This window comes from Chiloscyllium plagiosum, chromosome 39 (assembly GCF_004010195.1).
Source record: "Chiloscyllium plagiosum isolate BGI_BamShark_2017 chromosome 39, ASM401019v2, whole genome shotgun sequence".
Lineage (NCBI taxonomy): Eukaryota > Metazoa > Chordata > Chondrichthyes > Orectolobiformes > Hemiscylliidae > Chiloscyllium > Chiloscyllium plagiosum.
Window position 1 is genome coordinate 6,220,802 of NC_057748.1, and position 25,938 is coordinate 6,246,739.

At 40.0% G+C, this 25,938-nt stretch overlaps 2 protein-coding genes across 2 annotated transcripts in view; both read left to right on the forward strand.

Annotated features, from left to right (window-relative positions):
* The window catches only part of snrnp70 (small nuclear ribonucleoprotein 70 (U1)), a 28,753-nt gene extending 6,731 nt beyond the window's left edge, over positions 1–22,022 (forward strand). The window contains exons 2-9 of the mRNA XM_043679620.1: positions 1,369–1,431; positions 2,440–2,494; positions 3,015–3,079; positions 3,907–3,969; positions 6,924–7,005; positions 17,929–18,030; positions 19,828–19,915; positions 20,712–22,022. Of these exons, the coding sequence (XP_043535555.1) occupies positions 1,369–1,431; positions 2,440–2,494; positions 3,015–3,079; positions 3,907–3,969; positions 6,924–7,005; positions 17,929–18,030; positions 19,828–19,915; positions 20,712–21,444 (1,251 nt within the window). The 3' untranslated portion in view covers positions 21,445–22,022. The remainder of the gene's footprint in view (positions 1–1,368; positions 1,432–2,439; positions 2,495–3,014; positions 3,080–3,906; positions 3,970–6,923; positions 7,006–17,928; positions 18,031–19,827; positions 19,916–20,711) is intronic.
* Positions 22,023–24,889: 2,867 nt separating this feature from the next.
* Positions 24,890–25,938, forward strand: part of LOC122541968 — a 12,889-nt gene continuing 11,840 nt past the window's right edge. Inside the window, exon 1 of the mRNA XM_043679262.1 lies at positions 24,890–25,065. The gene's annotated coding sequence lies outside the window, so the exon portion shown is untranslated. The remainder of the gene's footprint in view (positions 25,066–25,938) is intronic.

Here is a 25,938-nt window from a genome sequence, read left to right on the forward strand (position 1 = left end):
GTATTTGGGCTAAATTGGTAAAAGAGTGGTGATGGGAGGTAAACAGAAGGAAGATAAGTGGGGAGAGGGGAAATGAGATAGTTTGGATGGAGGGAGGGGGGAATTGGGTAACCAACTGGAGGAATGGTGGGGAGAGGTTTGCCGAGGGGAGGACAAGATGGTTGTGGAGGAAAGGAAGAAGTGATGATGATGGCGGGAGTGAAGATTGGTGAGACTTGTTGAAGGGGGGTGGGAATGTGGGATGCATGACAGGGAAGTGGTGTGGACTGGGGAAGGTGGAAAGGAATTGGGGAACAGATGATTCATGATGGAGAAGAAGCACTGTAGGGGAGGGAAATGAGAGTGTAAGAGTAGTGAGCGAGAGCCATGTAGATATGGAAGGTGTTAGGTAGGAGGGAACAGTTGTGGGGAAGGCAGCCAGGTATTTGAGAGGGATCTTGTGGCGGTGTGGGGTGGCAAGATTTTGAGGGTCAGTTTGAGCAAGTGGATAGGGTCTTTAAGGACAGATAGGGTGGATTTGAGATATTGGAGCCTTTTGGGGCAAGGGGAGATGTGGGAGAGTATGGGGTTTGGTTTGAGTCCACTTGGGAAGAGGATTGAGAGTTGGTTTTGAAGGTGACATGGTTTTCGGGTGTGAGTTAAGACCTGGTGTGTGGGGTGGAGGATGAAGTTGGCCATGGTACAGCGTTGTGGCAGTCTTGTTGCAGGGGTGCATAGCAATGTATTTGTGGGGTTTGTTTGTGATTTTTTTCCGGAGAAAATTGAACACACACACACACACACCATGATTTAGCCCCTTAGTCCATTTATGCTCCATTTCTTCCTCTTCACTGTTTGTTCTTATTTTCTGGAATCGGTCTCAAGAATTTGGTTTTCTGAATTCTCTGTTTCTAGCTTCTCCATGCTGCCATGTTATTCCACTTTGAGATTTAAGGTTTAGGACAGTCCTGTTCCTGCCTCATTATTACAGTTGCATGTGTTCGCTCATTATATTCTGAAACTTAAATCCCTTGTTACCCTAGAAACTGGATATTGACATATTGAGCAAAAAGCAAAATCCTGCAAGTGCTTGGAATCATATAAGAGATCTGTCAGCATCTCTTATGGAAAGAATCTTTCACACTGTTGATATATTTAATATTATTAGAACACTTTAATACCATAATTCAATTCCACATGAAGGTTGCAGCTGAAAGAAGCTCAGGCTTGCATTCTAATAGTCACTATTCAGTGCATTCACACCACAGTTTCAAACATAACTGGCCTCTATCCAGGAAAAGTGGTGAGCAAGGAGCCACTTGGAATTATTAAAATAGAATATAGCAAGCATAGCTTCTGAATTTTTAAAAGTTTTTTTTGCTTATATAGGATCCTAGAGATGCCCCGCCACCAACAAGAGCTGAGACACGAGAGGAGCGCATGGAAAGAAAGGTAAGAAATTTAGGCCAGACATGCATTCCAGTGTTAAGTGTGTTAGGAGAGGGTAGACATTAGAAAATACTTGCTGGAATTATTTGAAGGTCTCCATTATTATATTCTATAGGAATGTGAGTCCACAAACCTTTTGTTGAACTGGCCATTACCTGTGTAGGTGCATATGACCTGTAAGAATGTTTAGTCTCTTTGACTTTGTTGCAGGGTCTTCACCAAGCCTGATCATTTTCCCGAAGAGTTTTCTACGTGTTCACTTATCAATAGTAGGTTCTGGATAGATTTCTGCCTCCCTCTCTTGTTGCTACTAATGAAGCCACCTAAATCATTAGACAGAAAGTAAGCCATTCAGTTCCTCGTGCCTCCTCCCATTATTTCCCCCAATGCCACCTTTTTTGCCTGCCTAAATATCCTATAACTCCCTTTGTAGGCAAGAATCTTTTTTTTTAAATACTCAATGACTCCCCCTCTACTATTCTGAGGAAGTGTTCCTTGGTCTTGTGACTTTCCAGGAGAAATAAATTTCAGATTTATCCGAAGTGGGAGACTTCCTACCTTTGAATTGCCCTTTAATCCCTCTGTCACAGGTATTCAACCTTTTTAGAATCCATTTTGTCACAGTCTTCAGAATCTGTGTTTCAATAGGGTGACCGTTCAATTTTCTAAAACGTCAGAAGATACAGGGCCAATTTTTTTTTTGTCTTTCCTATTAAGATGAACCTAGCCCCCAAAATCTCTGGAATCAGTTAAGTCAGTCTTCACAGTTGTTCTACACCAGTGTTAATTCAAAATACAGTACAGAAAATTCACCCATCTGTGCATATTAATGGTACATTTAGTTGTTTCTTCACTGGCTATATTTGAGGAGCTATTGACTGACCGTACAAATTTTACTAAGCCTGGTTGCAGATCAAATTATATTCTGCTTCTGGAATGCATATGGATTACCAAGTGATGCTGCTGATTTTCTCCTGTGTGGTAGCAGACATTGTGATTTTCCTTTTACAGAGACGTGAGAAGATTGAGAGAAGACAGCAGGAAGTTGAAAATGAGCTTAAAATGTGTAAGTGTACTGGAGGGTGTGTTGAAAGTAACTGACTGAGTTGTGATTTGACAATAGGTATTAAACTCAGAAAAGTTTGATCCTGTCCAATCCTGCCATCTACCTTCAAGCTTCTTTTGAAGTGGGTCTCTTAATTAGACATTAAAAACAGCTGTCTTTGCACCCTGGAAATTAATAATTTTTAAACCTGATCCACCCACCCCTGCAAAAAGCAAATTAAATGTTACAATAGCTGATTTGTCACAGTTACTTTGGCTAAGTACTAGTGGCTATGACATAATAAACATTTGTGTTTTCATACATTATGTATGGCGTTAAGACAGATCGCAGGAGCGTGACCAAAAACAAATTAATCACGGTACTTGGACAGGTGACCAATAGCTTGGTTAATGTGCATTTGACAGGAGGATAGAGGTATAATGGTTGTGGAGGGAATTCCAGAGTTTGAGAATAGTTAGCAATAGTTGTGAATTGTAACAGTACAGCATTTGAGAAGTTACTCTTTGTTTCTGGTCCACAGGGGATCCTCATAATGATCCAAATGCGCAGGGTGATGCATTCAAGACACTGTTTGTTGCCAGGGTGGTAAGTTTGAGATTTTTAAGTTTCTAATAAGTTTAAAAAAAATTGGAAAATGGGCTGCTAGTGCTAACACTCTTTACCCAGTATGATGATACATAACTGAAATGGCCCGTATTGTGATTGGCATGGTGGCTCAGTGATTAGCACTGCTGCCTCACAGCCAGGGACCCAGGTTCAATTTCTGTCTTGGGTGACTGTGTGGAGTTTGCACATTCTCCCCATGTCTGTGTGGTTTCCTCCGGGTGCTCTGGTTTCTTCCCACAATCCAAAGATGTGCAGGTCAGGTGAATTGGCATTGCTAAATTGCCCATTGTGTTAGGTGCATTAGTCAGGAGTAAATATAGGGTAGAGGAAGGAGCTGGTTGGGTTACTCTTCGGAGGATCTGTGTGGACTTGTTGGCCCAAATGGCCTATTTCCATACAGTAGGGAATCCAATCTTGTGCAGCTTGTGATCGTTACTATTCTTTGAATGCTGTGTAGAGTTGTCATGAAAGGAAGAACAGAAATATTTCATGGGAGCAAGGAGGGTGAATCCACTTGCATGTATTGTGAAATAACTGAGGAATGTTGTGTTCTATATGTTAGAGGGCCGTCCAACTAACTATTAGGAAATAAACTGAAGAATTGGAACTGAACTTTCTATTCTGCTAATTCATTATGCAATGTGTAACAGTACCAGTAAATAAGGTGACTGTGTCTCAGATTTTGTTTAACTTTGGTGTTAAACATCCTCTGTCAGTTTTTTAATGCTTCTCCTAACCATTTCTGATTAGTATTGTTTATTTTTACATTTATTAATGATTTGGCTCCTGCTTCCTCTGCACTACAGAACTATGATACAACAGAGTCCAAACTGAGGCGTGAATTTGAGGTCTATGGCCCCATTAAAAGGGTAAGTATCACATAATAGGAGTTGGTTTCAAATTATGATAGCAGTGCTGAGTACAATAAACACTAATCCTGTGATCTTTTTAAATCTGCATGTTGCACATATTCTGACAGCCATGCATTGGACGAGACCCCAGAACAGGATAGCAGCACAGCAAATAAGTAAATAAATTCTTCTTGCTGGTGACAAAATTTAATCCTGCTTTAGGATAGGCTTTCAAAAAAGTTCATCACTTAATGTTAGTGAGCTGAAAAATTAAGGACTCTGTAGTAAGAATGGAAATGCACAGCTCAGTCAGCACCTGTAAAGAGAAAAGTTGAAGCACCAGTATGTTCTGGAAATAGTCACCAAACCAAAAAGCATCTGTGGAGGAAGAAACTGAACTCACTTTTCATATTGATGACTTTTTTTGGAACTAGGGCAAGTTGGATATGACAGGCTATAAGGAACATTGGGAAGGAAGAACAAAAGGGAAGTTCTGGGGAGGAGGATAAAAGCAGAAACAAAATGACTGAGTTACATTTGTGTTCTGTATTTGGCCTTCCTGATGTAGAGGAGACTGCATTTTAAACAATGAATACGATAAATTTTATTGAATGAAGTACAAGTAATTCGTTTTTTTTTAATCTTCAAGTTCCCCGTGGAAGACTGGGTAGCAAGGGTAGATCTCATGGAATACAGGGAGATCTAGCCATTTGGATACAGAACTGACTCGAAGGCAGAGGGTGGTGGTGGAGGGTTGTTTTTCAGACTGGAAGCCTGTGACCAGTGGAGTGCCACAAGGATCAGTGCTGGGTCCACTACTTTTCAACATTTATATAGATGATTTGGATGTCAGCATAAGAGGTATAGTTAGTAAGTTTGCAGATGACACCAAAATTGGAGGTGTAGTGGACAGCGAAAAAGGTTATCTCAGATTACAATGGGATCTTGATCAGGTGGGCCATTGGGCTGAGAAGTGGCAGATGGAGTTTAATTTAGATAAATGTGAGGTGCTGCTTTTTGGGAAAGCAAATCTTAGCAGGCCTTATACACTTAATGGTAAGGTTCTGGGGAGTGTTGCTGAACAAAGAGACCTTGGAGTGCAGGTTCATAGCTCCTTGAAAGCGGAGTTGCAGTAGATAGGATAGTGAAGAAGGCATTTTGGTATGCTTTCCTTTATTGGTCAGAGTATTGAGTACAGAAGTTGGGAGGTCATGTTGTGGCTGTACAGGACATTGGTTAGGCCACTGTTGGAATATTGCGTGCTTTTCTGGTCTCCTTCCTATCAGAAAGATGTCGTGAAACTTGAAAGGGTTCAGAAAAGATTTACAAGGTTGTTGCCAGGGATTGAGCTATAGAGAGAAGTTGAATAGACTAGGGCTGTTTTCTCTGGAACATTCGAAGGCTGAAAGATGACCTTATAGAGGTTTATAAAATCATGAGGGGCATGGATAGGATAAATAGACAAAGTCTTTTCCCTGGGGTCATGAAGTCCAGAACTAGAGGGCATAGGTTTAGGGTGAGGTGGGAAATATATAAAAGAGACCTAAGGGGCAACTTTTGCACTGAGGGTGGTACGTATATGGAATGAGCTGCCAGAGAACATGGTGGAGGCTGGTACAATTGCAGAATTTAAAAACATCTGAATGGGTATATGAATCAGAAGGGTTTGGCGGGATATGGGCCAGATGCTGGCAGGTGGGACTAGATTGGGTTGCGATATCTGGTTGACATGGACGAGTTGGGCAGAAGTGTCTGTTTCAGTGCTATACATCTCTATGACTTCCCCAGGCAACTCAAGAAAGAAGTGATGGAGGCTCGTACAATTGCAACATTTAAAAGGCATCTGGATGGGTATATGAATAGGAAAAGTTTGGAGAGTTATGGGCTGGGTGCTGGCAGGTGGGACTAGATTGAGTTGGGATATCTGGTCGGCATGGACTAGTTGGACCAAAGGGTCTATTTCCATGCTGTACATCTCTATGATTCTAAGTGTTTAGAGCTGTGGGTGGTGGAGAGAAGGGAGCTAAAAGGATAGGTTTTCCATTTCCCTTGTTTTCGGTGCATGGGGAGTTGTTGTTGGGTGTGCATGAAGAGTGGGCTTGAATTTTGTGGAGAGAGAATAGTCACTTCAGCAGAGAGGCGAATGTGCTATATTTAGCATTATGCTAGAAGTTGTCAAAGTGATGGGTAATCAATCATCCACTAGATATTATGTGTTAGGAAATGGGAAACCTTATGGTACTGGGTGGGAGTGAAAGAGGTGAAAACAGAAGTACGGGAATTCAAGTGAATGCTTAAGTGTGGTGTGGGAGAGAAAAGATGGCTTAACATCTGTATTGCAAAAATCAGAATCAGTGCTGATCTTTACAATTGCTAATTGACTTATTGTGCATTTTCATATGCTGCTTTTTAATTTCCAGCTGATTTTTTTGGGCTTTGTGTGTACATGTATTAGAAATGGTTATTATTTCAGTTATAAATTTTTAACAAATGATCTGGATGACAGTACAACTACTGGACCTTTATCAGCACTTTGATATAGATGGTTAAGATTATCGTTTCTGAAAGTTTCATTGTTTCTTCAGTTTTGGTCTGGAACTGTTTTAAGGAAAGTCTCTTGTGAGGTTAGCCAATAGTTTAACAGTGATAGTAACACCATCTATTTCAGCTGTATTTTTTATTTGAGCTGAATTCCTGAACACAGTGAATTGTGTACTTAAACCAGCTTCCACACGGTGCACCTTGAGCATTTTCAGTTGATTTATGGACAGCATTGCATTCTGCATTAATACATAATCAAAATATCTGAAATGGGAATTGAAATGATTAATTTGGCAGGGAACTGAGGGATGAGCTGTGATATTGATTATAATCTGGATGACTTTTGTTGATATAAGCAATGTTTTGTATTATAAGACTTCTGTTCAGTCCTTCACTTGTTGTTTTGTGTCTTTTCTCTCTATTTTCTCAAGATCTACATGGTATATAATAAAAGGACTGGAAAGCCCCGTGGTTACGCTTTTATCGAATATGAGCATGAGCGAGACATGCATTGTAAGTGATTTGTGCATTCGTGGGTTGGGATGGGTTTTGATTGGCTAACTATGGGAGTTCAGGACATCCCGTATGTAATACATGCTATTGTGCAACTTGCTGGGTGAAGACTTGGACCTCCAAATTCATTCATGCAACAGATGTTTTCTCTAGATCAAAATTTGTAAATACTTGGATCCATTACAGACTGGGCTTTTGTTCTACAATGATTCAGCATTGCTTATTTCTTTCTTTAAGATGGTCCCAATTAGATGCAGAGCAACTTTTCATTTTTAATGTGTCAACCTGTATGTCCTAGATATGTCTTCAGGACAGTATTTAGAAATTTTCTGGAATCATTTGGGAGAAAATATGGACAGCTTGCAATTTTAACCCAATTCAGTAAGTCCAGATGAGTAGCTATCTTGATTGAAAACACTTTTGGTTTCTTAGTGTAGCTTCTGTTTTGTAATACTGTGCCTGATCCTTTCTTTTAAACTTTCGTAAAAGATTACTGTGATACACAAGTCTCAAATAGGATTGCACTCAACTGAATGATACCTTTTTTGGGAGTGATAGGAAATGAGTTCTAAAGTTGAGGTGAACCTGCTAGGCTGTCTGAAGGGGGGGGGAGCTGAATCCATAACAAAGGAGTGTAAGCGACAGGAATTCCTAGTGTTCTCAGTTTTCATGTGCGGATTGAATGTACTAAATGTAAAAAGAACTATCATGACTGTTGAAATCAGTCTCCAAAGCTTTCAGTCTCCAAACTCACCTGTATGTGAGCTGTTCTGCAGTAAGCAATCGCTAACTAATGAGTAAACTGCAGCATCTGCTGTCAAATCAGCCCCGTCAAAATATTTTGTACCATTAGTGATGGAAATTGTCTTTGTATTTAATGGGACCATCAGAACCTATACTAAGCCTGAAATCTATCATAAATTTTAGTTAGTGCAGACTATAGAATTCACCATTAAAACTTCAGGTGAATCAGGGAATGTTGAGCAAAATGTTTTGTTGGGATTATAACAAAAGAGATTTTTGGGATGCTAGAATATTTAAACCCAAACCATTTGATTTCCATATCCTAATTAATTATTATTATGGGACTCATCTGTAAATGATTTGGAAGTTCTGTCATAGGGGGTGAAATCTGGTTGGGATATCCATGATTTCCTTCTCCCTGAATACTTGACATTTATCCCCAGAACAAAAGATAGGAGTGAGCACTTCATTTCATTTTGTGACAGCAGTTCACAATCACTCCCATCACCTGGTGGAATGTCCATGATGTAAAATAATTTCTGCTGCTGAAGCATTGCAAAGTCGTCTTTAGAAGGTTAGAATGAGAATTCTATAGTGGATGGATAAGCCATTTCTTGAAAACATGTGACTTGAGTAGATACAGGGTGCATGTCTTAGCACTAGTACGTGCTTGTGACTGAAATCTGGGTTTGTGGTTAATTTAGCACTTGTATTAGGGATAACAATTATTTTAGCCATGCTTGTACCTGTTTATCAAGTCACAATGTATTTACTCCAAGCTCCTTTGTAAAAGCAACATTTAGAACTAGTGTTACAGATGGTATGTGGGGGACTATTTGTGTTATTAGTGTATAATGATGGATGCAAGGAGTGGTAAGTATGCTGCAACTTCCTTTGTGTTGGAAGTGCTAAGGAGAGTCTATTAAAGTGTTAATTATTTATATTTGACTATCACTATCATAATGAGGACTTGCTTCACAGTTTCTGCTTAATGGCTGAAGGTTAATTTTGTTTGCAGAGTAGCTGGAATCAGGTCCTCACTTTTATTAATGCATTTTTTCCCCATTGCATTCAGGATTGTTGCAGACACTGCTCGACGGCGGTGCAGGCTGCTGAATATAAATTTTGAAGGCATGGGTCACTACAGCACTGGCCTAGCTATTCTAACCCTGTGGTTTCCCATTTTTGAAGTGATTCTGGGAATCTTGTAACTGGCTGCCCCAACATGCAATGTAAAATTGCATGGAATTGACATTTATTGGGAAAGTTTTGTGAGGATATTTCCTTCGATTTTTGTGCTCACAGTGCACTGTTGCTGCTTTTCTTCTCAGGTGGAATGGGCTTAAGCCTGTTACCCTTCTCATATGAAAAATAATGCTTTGGAAATAATTTCTTGTTATTTGATTGAGGGTGTACTTTTCCTCCTGAGTTTATCCAGGAGTTAAGTCTTCTCCACGTTAATTGTACTGTTAGAAATGATCCAAGTGGAGAGCAAAGACTGATGAGGACAGATCTGTGCTATTAGTTAACACATGACAAGTTTTTAGCACCGCGGGGCATGAGTCTTTTTCTTTTTTACAAAAAAAAAGACTTTTTGCATCATTGGGCCCTTTTCACGACTGAAAGTTTTGCGAAACCTCGCCCATCTAGCATTTTGCTTTCAGACTGCAATTTTGCAATGGGTGACATATGTATTGAAAACTATTGGCCTGTCTTTCTTGATTAAATGTTAGGTTTTTAAAACAAATCAAAAGCTTCTTTTGAATTCCATTCAGGAAAAGCTTGGGTTAAGCAGCAACCTGCTCTTTCAAGTTGCAACATCAGACCATTCTCCTTCAGATTGATTTTAACTATCTTCAGCCAGCATTTCAAACTTGAGTTCTGACCATCTGATGTTTTCACTTCCTTGCAATTATGCCAAGTCTGCCAATTATGTAGAGCTTTGGTTCCTTTAGGGTTGACTGCATAGCACAGGTTTTACTGCACTGGAGAGTTTATGCCATCCTGAAGTTCATAAAAATAAATTCTGATCTGTTTGGTTCTTATAAGGGTGAAACCATCTTGTGAAAAGGGCCTCAGTGTTTGTGTGGTTTTTTAAAAAGAAAATAGATTGTTTGTGAATTGTACACTACGTTTGCAAGCTGGGGTATATTAATTCTATGTTATTTCTATTGTCACTGCAGCCACCATTCTGATGGCAAATGCCACTGCTGGCTTGCAGCTGATGCTAATGCTCCCCTTACATCTCATTGTATGGTTGGTATATGGGTTTGTATGATGGGTAAGAACTCACAATACATCACCACAGTGAGAGGAGCGTGATTAAAATACAGTATGTAGATCCAATGGATTTGCTAAGTGCAGTTAAGAGAAAGGTGAGGCTACACAAAACACACAGGTGATATAGAAAAAACTTGAGTGTTTGGAGGAAGGAAAGATCTTTGCTACAAGATTGTTAGGATTTAAAGCCTGGGGTAAAGAAGCTCAGTGTCCACGTCTCTCATTCCTGTCTTTGGGATCTGCACCAACAAAGATTGTCACTATTAAAAGTTGATGCTTTGCGTTGAGGTTTTTTTTTTTTAAAAAGCACAGCAGTATGACAATTCAAATTTTAGAATTCTTAGTTCAAGTTTTCTGTTGCTTGGATTTGAAGTATAGCCTGATGATTGAAAAAGAAACAATCTTACAGAATGTTTCAGAAAACTTGTTGGAGAGCCAAGCAGTCATTAATGTTTGCAGTTGTTGTTTTCACTGCAGTGAGCTTTGAATTGCTTTAGAGTTAATCTGTAGTTACAGATTCCTTGATTTGATGCTTCTAATGGGATTGGGTTACATCTAGTGGGAAGAGAGATGAAATTAGAAGATTTGACCTTTGAGGCAATGCTGCTGGGCAATATATGGCTGTAACCTGGGGAGATGCTGTTTGGCAATATATGGCAATAACCATACTTCTGGCTAAAAGATGGCATGGGAATGCTCCTGCAACTCAGAAGTTAGCTTAGTATGGGAGACAGTTTGTGTGGAGTCTCCATTCTTTTTCAGCAAAAGTGTTCTCCATGCAAATGGTTTTTCCTCTATGATTTAACATCCCATTTAATTGATGCATGAACATGCATGCTATTGGGCACTAAAAAGGAATCTATTAGGTCTCGTTAGAGTTTATTGCTCAAATATTCTGTAATTGTTGAGTAATGATGTTTATTGAACAGGTGCATTTACATTTTAGTCTTTGGCCTAATAAAGAAAGTTGCAAGGTGGTGGCTGTGGCATTGGATTTGATTTCCTGTGTGCACTGTTGGAATCCTTGGAAGTTACTAGAGTTGGACATGGAAATCTAAAAAGGACATTATGGTTACTAAATGTGAATTATAAAGAAATATTTACATTCTCAGACATAGGTCATAGGGAATTTGAAGTCAGGTTTGGGCTTGGTTTCATTTACCGTTAGTAGTTGTGAAAGACTTTTATGAGAAGCTCATGGATAATTATGGTTGCTTGTGAGTGAGCAAAGCAAAATATGCAGACCCTAGAGGCAGACATGATCAGGTCACTGTACTTCTGCACCCCTAGAGCTACTGAAGTAGCATAACATTTGTTTCAAAAATGTTACCTACTTGATGTAGACTTCTCTGCTTTTCTTTGGAAGGCACTTCCACTATGCAATTGGGTGATAGTTGTTTGATATTGGGCTAGACTAAGAAATAGGGTTAATGAAACTGGGTTTGTTTTTAATTTGCATTCATAGCTTGCATTTAGAAAGCCCATTTTAATCACTAAGCACAAGAACTTAACTGCATACTTAAATCTGTATGCGAGTTTAACTTTCTCAATGTTCGCCTTTCCCTACTGGTTTTGTTCCTAAGGTAAGAGAGAGGCGTTGGAGCAGGTCTTGAGTACCTGAGAGGTGGGAGTAGAGAACTAGTGATAAGTCATTGGAAAATCAAATATACAAAAAGGAATTGTGTAGTTCACCACCATATTTTAAATTGCAAAGGATTGTAAGATTTAGTGAGCCCCTCTAATTTCCTGAGCTGAAAGTCTAGAGACTTGCAATGCGGGTGGAACTTAAAAGTTTGATAAATAACCCTAGCAATAATTACAGTTTGCTTGCAGTTCTGCATTGGCCTGTCTAACTAAAACTAGTTATTTTTTACTAGTCTCTGTAAATTGGTTATCACGTTTGTCTCCCTTGGATTTCCGACCAGCTTATCTTCAATACAAACTTTAGATATTATTGTAAATCCTCACTCCTCTAAATTGAGCTGATTGCAATAAAATCTGCAGGTCTATGCTGCATCCAATTCTGGCCACAAGCAAAACATTTATTAAGTCAGTATATCAAAAATAGTACCAAATTGGTTCTCTGTAGCATTTGTAACCAGCAACATAACATCACCAATATAAGACATTTGGCCTTTAATTCTTAATTTCATTCCTCCATGGACACATTGTGAAAGATTAACACTGAAAAGGAAAAGATTGTAATTTCAGGGCAGATCAAAATATTGTGAAAATGGCATAATCTAGCAAAGAGATTTTATACACCAGTACTGAGAGCTGTGACAAGTGTGATTGCACTCTTTCTTTGTCCTTTCTGATGTTGGATTGTTGGCCTGTGTTGTTTTTTTCTCAATAATTCAGTTTGGATATTATTAAACAGTTCTGAAGGGAATACCCACTTTTCCACACTCTTTTCTGATTTTTGTCTCGTTGCAACTCTGTTTTCAAAAGCAATCTGTCCAAGTATTGGTACATGTATGATAAAAATGGCTGCATCTTTCCCAGATTCAAAGTAGATTAAACTAGTTGGTGTTTAGAGCAAAGCTAATGTAGATCTATTAGGTCTGTAGATCTATTAGGTCTGATGGCTGGTATCTGTGCCGTAAAGTTACCCCTTTCCCTACTTTATTTGAACGAAAGATGTGCTGTGCAGTGCAGTGCAGCTTTACCTTGGGGTGTATGATGCAAGTCAAAAGTGTGGCTTTGGTTTAGCAATTGTTGTCAGAAGACTAACAAACATGTTAGCCTCATGATACTGAGCATTTCTTGACAGATCAGTGGTATAATAAAGATTAAAGCTAGGTTTCAATTTAATTGAAATGCCACCTGTCCAAGAAAAAAACCTGCCCGCATCAATTTTAATAAATTAGACAAATTGCTGACAAATTCAGCTTGAGTGAACTCTACACTTTCCTTAGGAACTTAAAGGGGCTTTCATCAGCTTGCTGGAAGAAAGATAGTTGGGGCTAAATTTACAATTAATAATAAAGAGGAGAATGTACACAATTGGGGGTTGAAATTATTAGGCATTTAGAAAAATGAATCTAGTAATTTACAGCTCGAATGTAGAAGCTAGTTTAACTCAGTCACTGGCAGATTTATTCCCTTAAGGCTAAAATTGCAACTTCTTATTTAAAAACCTACTTATTGGCTAAAGTCACTAAAACATCTTTACATTTTCTCAAATTTTATAAATTGTACATAAACACAATTTGGTCAATCAAATCACGTACATGAACATTTTTGAATTCATGATTATCAGGACTGTTGATTTGGGTAAACATCTTTATCAAATATATGGACCTCAACAGTTTAACCCACTTTGCACATAGCCTGCCGTTAGTGCTGAGAAAATACGTTTGCAATTTAAACACTGATGACTTAGTTACAAGTGGTCCGCAAAGTGACATCACGTCCGTAAAATATAACACCCAGTTTTGTATCTCATCTTGAAGCTGCAATGTCACCTTTGCCTGGCCTATTTTTTTTTTAATTACCAGACTTTAAACCACCTTCCAAGAGATGTTCCAAAGGTGTTAACTGATGAAACCCTGCACTCTGGATGCTACCTTGATTTCCATCTAGGTTAAAAATGCTTTTTTTTTTGTGCTCTGCCTTCTCCCCTCTTCCCTTCAACTTCCGGGCATTCACTTTGATGCCAGTGATCATGTTTGAGGAATGCGCAATGGACCACACTTCTGGGAAACTAATCAATAAAATGTGCTTTCATTCACCTTGTAGACTGTATGAGTAGCTTTTGGGGATTCAGTAGAACCTTTCTTTGTTAAAGAAAGCACTACAAAATCCTGAATTCCTTTTTAATTCTTTCACCCTGATGTCATGCATTCACATTTTAATAAGCTCAGTGCTTCCTCATATGTTGTAGGCTTTCAAAAAAAAAAGGATTCTGCAGCTCAATGCCCATTCATAACTACTTAAAACATTTCCTAAAAAAAAGTTAACATGCACAGAACCTTCTTAAAAATAACAGCTACTCAAAACAAAAAAAAATTGCTCATCAAGTAAATTTGAGCCAGGTAAGCTGTTGTGAAGGGTTTCCCAGTCTACATCGTGGAGCCTTTGATACTCCAAGCAAATGGAAGCTTGCGAGAACAGAGAAGCAATGCTGGATTGGTAAAACAGGGTATTTTAACGTCATTGGTAAAACATGGTAAAAGTATTTTTTTATTTATTAAAAAAAATACACGAGGGATTGTCTGGCTTGTGTTAAATTTTTCACTTAATAACTCGAATGTTCAAAGAATACCTGGTTTTAAAGAGGGATTCTCACCATCTCACCCCTTGATTTGGGAGGAAGCTCAACATTTGGGAAAACTTGTTTTATTCTGCAATCACTGAGATAAGTAGGAGTATCTGACTGCAGTAAAGGTGAATTACCCTGTAAGGTGGAGATGCTGCACAAATTATGGATTACCTGCTGGAGGTTGCCATCTGACTCTTAAATCATCCGAGTCTTGCTCCAAATGAGTTAATTATCGTGTCATTGAAACTGTATCTTCATTTGGAAAATTGCCTTTTCATTTGGATAAGAAACCATGTGGGAGAATGCAAGAAGGATGTTTATGTTACCTTTTGACTCTAGAAGGTGTCTTGATAGTGAGATCCTCTCTTTAAAGAAATATTTATTATCTGAGCTGTGATATCTTTTGGCAGCATGTTTTCTGCTCATGGTTGCAGCTTAAGATGCAATGTGCATTTCCCCCCCTAATCAGATTAGATCACTAGGAATTGTGTATTTGTCCACTTTGTGCGTTTAGCCTGCTTCAGTTTCCACCTGAGCACTTCTGGCTTAACAGTACTGTTGAAGATAGGTGTGTCATTAACACGACAATCTTGAGCCCTGACAAATTCAGGCTGGATTTTTGTGGGTCTTAGTTTAATTAGATGACTCGTCAACCAGTCCTCTGCTTTTGGGCAAGTGTGTAGACTCCATTCTTCAAATAAAAAAACAACACAATGTGTGATTTTTAAAAATGAAAGAATATACATTGTATAAATATATTTCTCTTTCCAGGTATTTAATTGCACCAAATAGCTCCATGCAGAATGTCTGTCTCTAAAGACTTCTGGCCTTGTGCAGGTTTATATTGGAAATATTCACTGGCTTTGATTGGAAGAGATGATGGTCCCAACTGGGTGCCTGGAAAATCCTTCATAGGATAGTCTCCATATGAGCAGTTTCCCAGACCCCAACTGATATAATGCAAAAACGTATTTAGTCTCTTTCACTTTGTACTTCCAGTGATTTTGAGAATCTTGGAGAGTTAGTTCCCTGTAATGAATGAAATGATATTGTGACTTGATGAAAAATTACAAGGTTAAGAATCCTAGAATTAAGTAATTAGCCAGATATTTTCTACATCCTAGATATGTCACTCACTACTCATCTTGAACTTGGTTATATTGTTTCAGTTGTGTGTCAGCTCTACTATTATCGAGAGTTTAAAGTTTAAACAGTTTCCTTGAGTGGAGCCTTGTGTGTTATGCAAAAGAAATATTTCTGCAAGCTAAAAAAGTTCTTCCTACTGACCATCTCTGTGAATATGGTGATCTAAAATTTTGAAAATTTAGCAGGTCCTAAAGTTTGGCTGCTTCTGTTTCTATATTTGTAATCTCCTGGCTGCTGTGTTACTTGTATTTGAGAGTCTTCCTTTAGTTAAAACTGTCGCTACCACAAAAAGATGTGCATGTTCTGGATTGCACTTGGCCTGGTTGGTGCAGCTGATACTTTGAGCCATATTTTTATTCAAACACGAAGGTTTTGTCTTTTGAGAGAGTAAAGTCACAAGAACAGAAAAGTAAAACTAGGGTGTGTTTAAAAAATGGTTAAAAGACTGGCTAAAAAGATTCTGTGTTAAGAGTAAGCCAAAACTTCATTTTTAATTTTCCCGTGCATGGATTCGACTCTGTAGAAATTAGTGTTCTTTGGACATTTGAATTGTAGTGATTTCAGAGTAACTTTGAAACCAGAAAAAGCCACAAGTCAGACATTTTTCTCTGATACCGTTTTTAAACCTAATTAAATATATTATCTTTTGAATATGCTTGTTAAAGTAATCAAACGCCCGATGTAGAAAATTCTTAAAAATCAAATCGCTGCTGAAAGCAGGTAAGGTGCAGTAAGTAAAGGGTAAATCCTCAGCAGCAGAAAGTTACAAACAGTGGAAGTCGAAACACTGAACATTGTACCATCTGTTGGCAAGATAGCGCGTCCCGCTTTTCATGAGTGCAGGGGGCTAAAGTGCAGTTTTTGTAAGTAAACTTACAGGTAAAATCTCTTTTCTTTTGTTAGTGGTGCTGTGTAGTGCTTATATCAATTTTATTTTTCTTCTTCGTCCCTCCTCCTCTAGTTCCTGTTTTTAATCCTTTTTTATTCTCCCTGGTGGTGTATAGCGGATGGAAAACAAAATTTTTTAAAAATTTAACACAGGATCTTGAAACCCTGGTCAAGATGGCCCTGTTTTAGTGTGACTGAAACATATCTAAAGAAACGTTAAGCTATGAGTGATGCAATGAATGAAAATGCTGACCCAAGCCACAAAAATACAAAACGGATGTTTTTACCTTTATCCTGAATTTGTGCTAATTATGCAGAGGGCAGAGATTATATAATCTTTTTCAGACGGGTCTTAGCCTTGAAACAGGATGCGGATACGTAGCCCTGGGGGATAGAAGTTTTGAAAGTGAAACATAGCAAGCTCAAGCTTAAAAGTTGGACAGGCTGGTTGAAGATGTTGAATGTGTCAAGTGTTTTGAGATTGAGTCAACGTTAATCACTCTAGGCAAGAACTATTTGAGTTAGGGAAGTGCAGTGCATAGCATTTAGCAGCCTTCTATTTCAGCAGGGTGATTGAACATTGTGTCCCAGTGTTCCTCCCTCATTCCTTTAAAAAAGTGTTATTACTTTGGAAAGTGGAAAATGGTTATCAGATCAACTTGCTCCTTTGCTATTCCATCACTTAGCTTGCCACAATGGTCAGTTCCTGTTTGAAAGCAAAAGTGCACCTGAGCTGTACTTGCTACCCTCCATTGGATAATTGTCTAGCTTAAATTGTCAGAGTTGCTGAATTTATTCTGGGAACTAAAACTGTCCCTATTTAATTCTTGGTCTGGTCAGTTATGGGTAGATGTATTCTGGTTTATGCCACACCCTTCAGTCAGTTAGTCCTGAATTAAAGGCATTATCTTTCTCAATGATTTCTTCAGTTGAGTGCTTTGACACTTCTTGTTTTGACAGGGGTTTTTGGCCATTCCATGGGCGCCCTGATTTTGGTTGTTATTAGAATTGGCTTGGTTACCATTTTCTGTTGCAGGACAAACAGTGACAGTTTTTATTCTGTTTTTTGGGGCCTAAGTTCCCCCGATCCAGCAAAAGTTGGTTAATGAGTGTGTGAGATGAATGTCTGAGAAATGAATTCAATTAACAACTGTTCTAATAGAATTTTTTTCCCTTTCCAGGATTAGAACTCAATGGTTCAGTGTTGTATACTAACTGGGGTTGGCTCTTCCCTTTTCCAATGAAACTAATTATTTCAAAACAGCACAACTTTGACTCTCTTAATTTTGAAGAGTAGAAGCAGATTGTTCTAAGAAGAGCCAGAAAGCGGTTTTCTAGAATACAGTGTTGTATTGGGAAAATGAGGAGCTAGCCCTGGTTCTTGCATTTCATTTAACAGCCTGCTTCCAAATGTTGAAGGAGGATGGGGGAGTGGTGGGGAGGGTAAACAGAACTTTTTTTTTTCCTCAAGGTTTTGTTTCTGCATGAAAATTTAATTGTATATTTTTCCTGTTTGGAAAAAAAAGGGAGGGGCTGGGTGGGATTTGCAGAATTCAATCCCACTGACTTTTATTTGCTGTTCTGGACACACTCTATTGCAGCTGCATACAAACACGCGGATGGTAAGAAGATTGATGGGAGGAGAGTTCTGGTAGATGTGGAAAGAGGCCGCACTGTGAAAGGATGGCGCCCAAGGAGGCTCGGTAAGATTGTTTTGTTTTATTCAGAGGATGTGGCTTTGCTGGAAGAGCTAGTAAAAATTCCTATCCTGAATCTCCTCTGTAAAGGTGGCAGTGTACTGCTGCCTTGAGTCACTATCCTCTGTGTGGTGTAAGTTCTCTCTCAGTACTGTTGAGTAGAATGTTGTAGGTATTCAATGGTTTTGCTAGGAAATTTCCGAAAATGTTTCTATGTACCTGTGGCCCTATTGCTATTCTGTATAGGCACTGAGTTTGTAAGTTGATATGAGAGTAACAATTGAATTCCTGCTATTCATCTCAAAGGTGGTGCACTCTATATCCATAGTGATTGTGGTGGAGGGAGTATTTTAAGGTTGTAGTGACAGTGGATAATGAAAAAACATTAAGTAGTTAGGAGACAGGTTACATTTTGTTGAATATCTAACCTCTGACTTGTTCTTGTAGCCACGATTTATGTGGCAAATTCAATTCAGCTTCTAGTCGGTCATGGCAAATGGTGATATTGATGAAGTGATAATGTAAAATATTAAAATGCTGCAGTTAGACTCTCTTGGAGATGGTCATTGCCTAGCATTAGTACAACAATGTGACAAATTAAACATGTTCAGATCTATCTGTGCCTGAATAGATAGATTGTTAGGGATCTATAATTTTGTCGAAAGACTGCTAATTTGGTGTGTGACAGCAGTTGCCTAACTAATGACAGACATGATGGCGACTCACACAGAGGGAGGTAAATTATACAACAACTGTGTAGTGAGGGTGGTTTGAATCCCAGCTTAGGTTTGGAAGCCGACTTGGGACCATTTGGTGCTTCTGGTGTCTGGTCTTTTCTCTGTGTAAAGGGAGGGACATGGTTGATTTATGCAGACCACAGTAATTTGTCACTGCCCTTTTAAAAAAAATTGTACTTTTATGCTGAGACATTTCAGGTGTGAGTAAGTGCTGTGCTAACATGTTCCTCCTGCCTAATTGGAACTTTTTAACTGATCTCTGAACAGTGGACTAAAGTTGTAAGTAATTTGCTGACAAGTTTTAAATAAGCAGGCCTTTCAGCCCCTTGCCTCACATTCTCACTGTGTAGTGTAAATTAGTTTACCAGTAATATAGCGTATTTTGACTGGAGACACTCCTGATTAATGACTAATGCAAATCATAGTCATACAGTACGGAAACAGGCCCTTTGATCCAACCAGTCCACGACTAACGTAATGCCAAATTCATTGAACTAGTTCCACTTGCTTGGCCCATATCCCTTCAAACATTGCTTTTTCACGTGTCTATCCAAATGTCTTTTAAATGTTGAACTGGTGATGCAGGTACAGTTACCTCTGGAAATTCATTCCACACGATCCACCCTCTATGTGGGGTGGAGAAAAGAAGTGACCCTTAGTCTTGAGATCCCCCACCTATGTGAGTAAAGTCCTGATACTGGATGACCAATCTTACCTGGTCTCTGCTGAACTTCCTGTGGCAAAGAAACCTATGATGACAATGATTTAGTGTTTGCATATAGCCCATTCTGGAGTAATTTCTCCCAGCTCCCTACACTGCAGTATTTTTAAGACAAAGTTGTGCAGAATGGAGCCTCCACGTTAGCCACACTTCTCTCTCTTTGTGTCGTGCCTCCCTCCCCGACACCACTTTGTGTTCAAAACAAATATTTTAATTTATAGTGTGGAACCCTGAAGCTTTCCTTAGATCTGGTAAAGGTGATAGAAAGTACCAATAACATCCAAGATCTGAATTCATTGAGTCCTATGCTGCTAACGTGCGGAGATCTATTGTTTCCTTTTGCAGGTGGTGGACTTGGGGGCACTCGTAGAGGTGGTGCAGATGTTAATATCAAGCATTCAGGTCGTGATGATGCACCACGATATGATGAGAGGTGAGAAGCATAGTGATGCAGTAAGTGACATACAAATTGAACAGAATGCCTTAAATTAATGTGCCAATTTGGAGGCATTGTACTGGATTACATTTGTGACATCCGTTGGCTCTCACTTGCATTCAATGAATTTGACATCCAATCGTAAATGTGAACAGTCTCTTGCATAGGATTTAAGTGTTAGGAAATTTTGGTTTCTAGTTTTGTTTTATTAGGCACTGTGTATATACGGCTTTTTTTTTACTCAATACAGCTGACTTTTTCTTCTAGTCCCTCATAACTCAGGTGTTTTACTTGGGCACAAGATGTTTGATTTTTTTTATTCATTCGTGCAATCTGATGTCACTATCTTGCCATTTGTCACCTATCCCTGGTTGCCTTTGAGAAGGTGGTGATCAGCTGCCTTTTTTGAACTGCTGCAATCCATTTGTTGTATGTAGACCCACAATGCCATCAGAGAGGGAGTTCCAGAATTTTGACTTACCCACACTGAAAGATCATTGACATGTTTCCAAGTTTGGATAGTATGTGGGTTGGAGGGGAATTTACAGGTGTTGCTGTTCCTATGTATCTGCTGCTAGATGGGCAAATTTAGATCTTGCGTGGTATTGCTCTTTTAATGCAAAAAAAATTGCATTTCACAGAGGTGTCCTATTACAAGAAATGTTCAGTGACAAAAAATCTGATCTTGTAAAAGATTCAAATGAGAGTGGGTTTAAGGTGACAATTGAGTCAGATATGTTCTCATTCTCTGGCTGATTTTACTCCCAATCCTTAAATTTAATTATCTCCCCAGGGACCGGGATCGTGAGCGAGACAGAGATCGCCGTGAATGCAGTGAGCGTAGTCGAGAAAGAGACAAGGAACGTGAGCGACGTAGAAGCCGTTCCAGGGAGCGACGTCGGCCTCGATCACGTAGCCGCGACAAGGAAGAGAGGAAGGCGCGTGGCAGCCGTGAGCGAAGTAGGGAGAAAGATAAGGACAAGGATCGAGATCGCAAGCGGCGCAGCCGCAGTCGCGATCGTAAAAGAGAGCGTGACCGTGACAGGGATAAGGATAAGAAAGAAGAACGTACAGATGTAGACCAACCTGAGGCAGGTGATGGGCCTCACAATGATGCACAGGCAGTTGATATAGCCATTGAACCCATCGAGTCTAAACCTGAAGCAGAGGAGAAGAATAGAGAACGGGGAGATAGGGATAGAGAAAGAGAGCGCGACAAAGACAGAGATAGAGACCGGGATCGGGACCGTAGACGAAGCCATCGAGACCGGGACAAGGATAGAGACCGGGACAGGAGGAGAGATAGGGAACGGGACCGTGATAGAGATCACAAACGTGACAGAGACAGGGATAGAGATAGGGATAGAAATAAGGAATCTGACAAACTACAGGATAATGGGATCCCTGAGCAACTTGAAGAAACCAGTCAGGACATGTATATGGATCAGGAGTCGATGCAGTCTGGTGATGGATTCATGTTGGCTGAAAATGGTTATCAAATGGAACCACCCACGGAGGGTTACTAAAAAGTCCTGCATTCAAAGTGAACTTTTCCAATTGGACCAATACTTTCATTTTCCTGTTTTCTTGACAGAAATCGCAACCTTATTTTGTTTGTTGGTTTTAAGCTGTAGTGAAGGAGGTTTTCAGCACGAAGTACTCGTTGCTTTTTCTTGAGGGTAAGTTTTAGTGACTGTATCATTGCAGGTGGTTTGGAATCATCTTGAGCCTTGTGAAACTCGGTTGGTAAATGTTATTAATCTGTTTTTATGGTCTAATACACAATAAACCTTGTTTTAAAGCCATCCGATTCAACTGTGTACTCTTATGTACAGGTGTTCCATCAGTGAAGTGTTGGCTTGGGTGAACATTTGCCGCATTGTGCACCTGTGATTACATCAGGTACTCAGTTGCTTCTAGTGAGTATAAGACCCCTAATGAAGTGAAGGGCTCTCGTTGCTGTGTGATGTAATAATTCTACACTGCAGTCTTTGAAGGTAATGGGTCAGAGGGCAAAATTGGCAATTTTGTTGGAAAGATGTCTACATCAGCCTTTACAGTCTGATTCGAATTTAAAACAATAAAACTTTACGTGTCACTGGTGCTTGATGTTTCTTTTTCTGTTTTTTTTGTCTGTAATCTGTTGTATTTTAAAATTAATGCCATTTCAATGTTTGTCTAGCTGAAGAACCTGTAGTGCCAATGGATCTTTTTGCCGTTTCGTGGCTCTTCCTGGTCTAATTAAAATAGGTTGAGCTACTTTTGAACAGAGCACTGTTAATATACCTTTGAATCCTAACTGATTCTATTGGATCATGTTGGGAATCATCCTAAGTGAAATGTCTCAAGTGGGAATTGGTCACCAAAATCAGGCCATTTTCTGCAGTATCCTGGATTCAAAGTCTGTTTCTTCAGTCAGATACCTCTCCAAATAATTACTTTGAATTCTGGTGAGCACCTTGTGCACTTACTAATATTTCAAACAATTTATGAAACCCTAAAACTAGGAGCATTGACCATGGTGCTATTGCTGTGAATGACCTCGACAAGCCAGATCTCTGCACGTGTAGCTATCCAGACCGGTTTTGTATTTTACAAGCAGAGAAAGCTAACTGGCACATTGAGCATGTCATTGTCATGTTATAATTAATACATTGTTAATCTGAAACTTTATCATCAATCCAAATGCCCACCATGTAGTCTAGGAGAGGTATCTCACAAGCTTATGGAATGAAATTGCGTGACTGCTTATTTATTTTCTTCCACTCCTGGTAAAAATTAATTTAGGCTGCCATATTGATCCTGATGCACAGCACACCAATAATGCATGCGCTGTTCATACACAGTGATGCCTGACACAGCCAGGAGCATATCCAGATCATTTCTGTATATGTGCAGCAAACATGGCCCCTGCAAAATCTGGTAACATGTTCCAGAGGTTGCTAATCCTCTGCAAATAGAAAATAAACACTTACCCTGTTGTACATGTCTGTTGTTTTTATTCATGAGCCTCAGTTTATCCTGTCGCTGTCTATTATTTTGAAAACCTCAGTCAGATCTTCCAAAGTCTATACTTTGGTCTTTTTAACTCTAGAGCTCCTGATAGTTCCAGCTATTGTGATGACTGGCCTTTTAAACAATAGTTTTCCTACCTATATTTCCCTTCAAACCTAACCAAGATTATGATAAACAACACCACTTGGAATTGGTTCCCTTCGTACTTCTAACTCACTCCAAGCCTCCCTAATATATATCTTCTGTTCTGCCCCTAAGTGACATTTGAAAACTTGATGTATACATGAGTTTCCATATGGGTGTTTCTGTACTGTTCCCAAATAAGTACTAAGGAGCATAAATAGAGATTGGCCCTTTGAAGTCTACTCCACCATTCAACAAGTTCATGGTTGATGTTCAACCTCAAGTCTGCCTTGCCATATTGAACCCTTATCCTTTGATATGATGCTCAGTATTGTATGCCATCAACTAAGTATTGAATAGAGAAAAGTCACAATTCCTAGGCAACAACTTCAGGCAGTTCTGATAGTTAATGAGTGTTTGCCTGACTTGAACTTTGTGGTAAATTAGAGAGGACTGCATATGCCGGTCAGTCAGTTGAAAAGTGTGGTGCTTTGCACCCTGAATCTACTCACGTCACCAAGACCACTCCCCTTCATTTTCATAACATCAAATGATTCTGCTGAACACTGTTCCATACCTTTATCTGTAGATCAGTGTTTCTCAAGCTTTTTCCCAATGTGACCATGTTTTGAGGCTTAAGTTTTAGTGACAACTGAGGCGGAGCACAGCCATTGTAACTTGGTTGAAGATCTAATCAAGGATGCTATTACTGCCTTGGACCTTACAATCCCATTTTGGAAAGCGTTATTCTGGACCTTGCCAATTCCAATCTACTCTCGATCAAGCCCCCAATTCCTGTGTCTCAACACGTGCAGTGTCCTGCCTGTTTCAGTCAACCATCCCTTCATGTTTATCGCCTTCCTTACCATGATCTTCAGAACACCTATATGATCTGTCCAATTCTGGCCTCATGTATATGTGTGTTTTAGTGCTGACATCCCACTGTTCCCTAATCCTATTTTATTTAAGTCCTTAAACTTTATGTTTTGGTTCTGTCCTGGTCGCCCCGACTTAATGCAGAAATGCTTCACAAGATTTAACATTAAGGTGCAATATGTCTTATCCAATGAAAGTTCCAGCAAAGTATCTCTATTGTTTTAATCCTTGCTGTAGCCTCACTACAGGTTCGATATTTTCAGCGACTTCTATATGTTTTAATATCTACAGCAGCCATCTTTGCATACAACTGGTTGCTAATAAAGAACTTGAGTATTGCTGAAAAAAATGGTCAAAGCTTTTAGACTGACGCATAAGAACTATTCGCAAAAAGAATAAAGTACTGATACCTATGAATTGGCAGGAGCAGAGAGAGCTGCTTAGAAAGTGATTTGGAGGAGCCGATGTGGGGTGGACGAAGTTAAAAATCACAGAACACCAGGCTACACATGTTGGACACCTGCTTTTGTATGATTTTTAGCTTAGAATGTGAATTGGACTAGAGGCGTTCAAAGGACTAAAACTTCCAGGTTTTTTTTTTGGAATATTCAGAGTCGTGTATTTTATATGTAAGTGTAGTTCTGGCGGTATCTACAAGCAAATACCATTCAAGTTTATAATTTATGCAGAGCGCCATTCCATTTAGCTCCTGTTGCAGACTTCCTGCTCATTCAGGATTTTAAACCCGAATTTTTTTCCGCATGCCTTCAGTCAAATTGGCGTTGCTGTGCCAGGGTATTCTGAGGTCGCACTTTCCGAAGGCAGCCGTGGGGTGTTAACCTGCATTGGTTATGAGCCAGAACGGCGTTCCCAACCCACAGACTCCAACGCGTGGGTGCTGCTTTAAAAGCGCTGAATCTCTGAACCTGCAAGGGGGCTAATTTGAGGGAATTTGGGTGGTCGAGCGTGAAAGCTGCCGCCAACGCTTCCAGCTTCTCCCGGCTGAGCGCTCCGCTGCTGAGTGTTCGGTTCTGCCCGCAGCCGTGTGGCGTGGAAATTGTATCCAACGTTGGAACTGCGTCGTTTCCAGGGAAACGCGGCAAACACCAAAGTCGCCGACGAGGCTTGAGCGGGTAAGGACGAGGAAAGGTTTCTGTTTTGGGAATGTATTGGGAGAGCAATGGCCACAACGGAGAGACGACACGACCTGCATTTAACAACTTCAGGCGTCGCGCTACATTACTCCCCTGCCAGATACTTCCCACCCTCTAACTTCAAGGTAAGTGGGACAAACTGCCGACTACAATCTTCAAAAACGCTCTGCAACATGCCATGGGCGGCACGGTGGCACAATGGTCAGTGCTGCCTCACAGCGCCAGAGACTGGGGTTCAATTACCGCCTCAGGCAACCCACAGACTCCAACGCGTGGGTGCTGCTTTAAAACGCTGAATCTCTGAACCTGTGGAGTTTGCACATTCTCCCCATGTCTGCGTGGGTTTCCTCCGGGTGCTCCAGTTTCCTCCCACAGTCCAATGATGTGCAGGTTAGGTGAATTGGTCAGGCTAAATTGCCCATAGTGTTAGGTGAAGGGGTAACTGTAGGGGAATGGGTCTGGGTGGGTTGCTCTTCGGAGGGTCGATGTGGACTTGTTGGGCCGAAGGGCCTGTTTCCACACTGTAAGTAATCTAATTTTTTAAAAAATCTAAAAGAGGAAAAGACATAATCCTCCAACCTCATCGTCCCACAACCCCGCACCGCCCGTTTCAACCTCCTTCCCAAAATCCACAAACCTGACTGCCCCAGCCGACCCATTGTCTCAGCCTGCTCCTGCCCCACCGAACTCATCCCTGCATACCTCGACACGGTCCTGTGCCCCTGTCCCCCTTAGTCCAAGAACTCCCCACCTACATTCGGGACACCACCCATGCCCTCCACCTCCTCCATGATTTTCACTTCCCTGGCCCCCAACGCCTTATCTTCACCATGGACATCCAGTCCCTATACA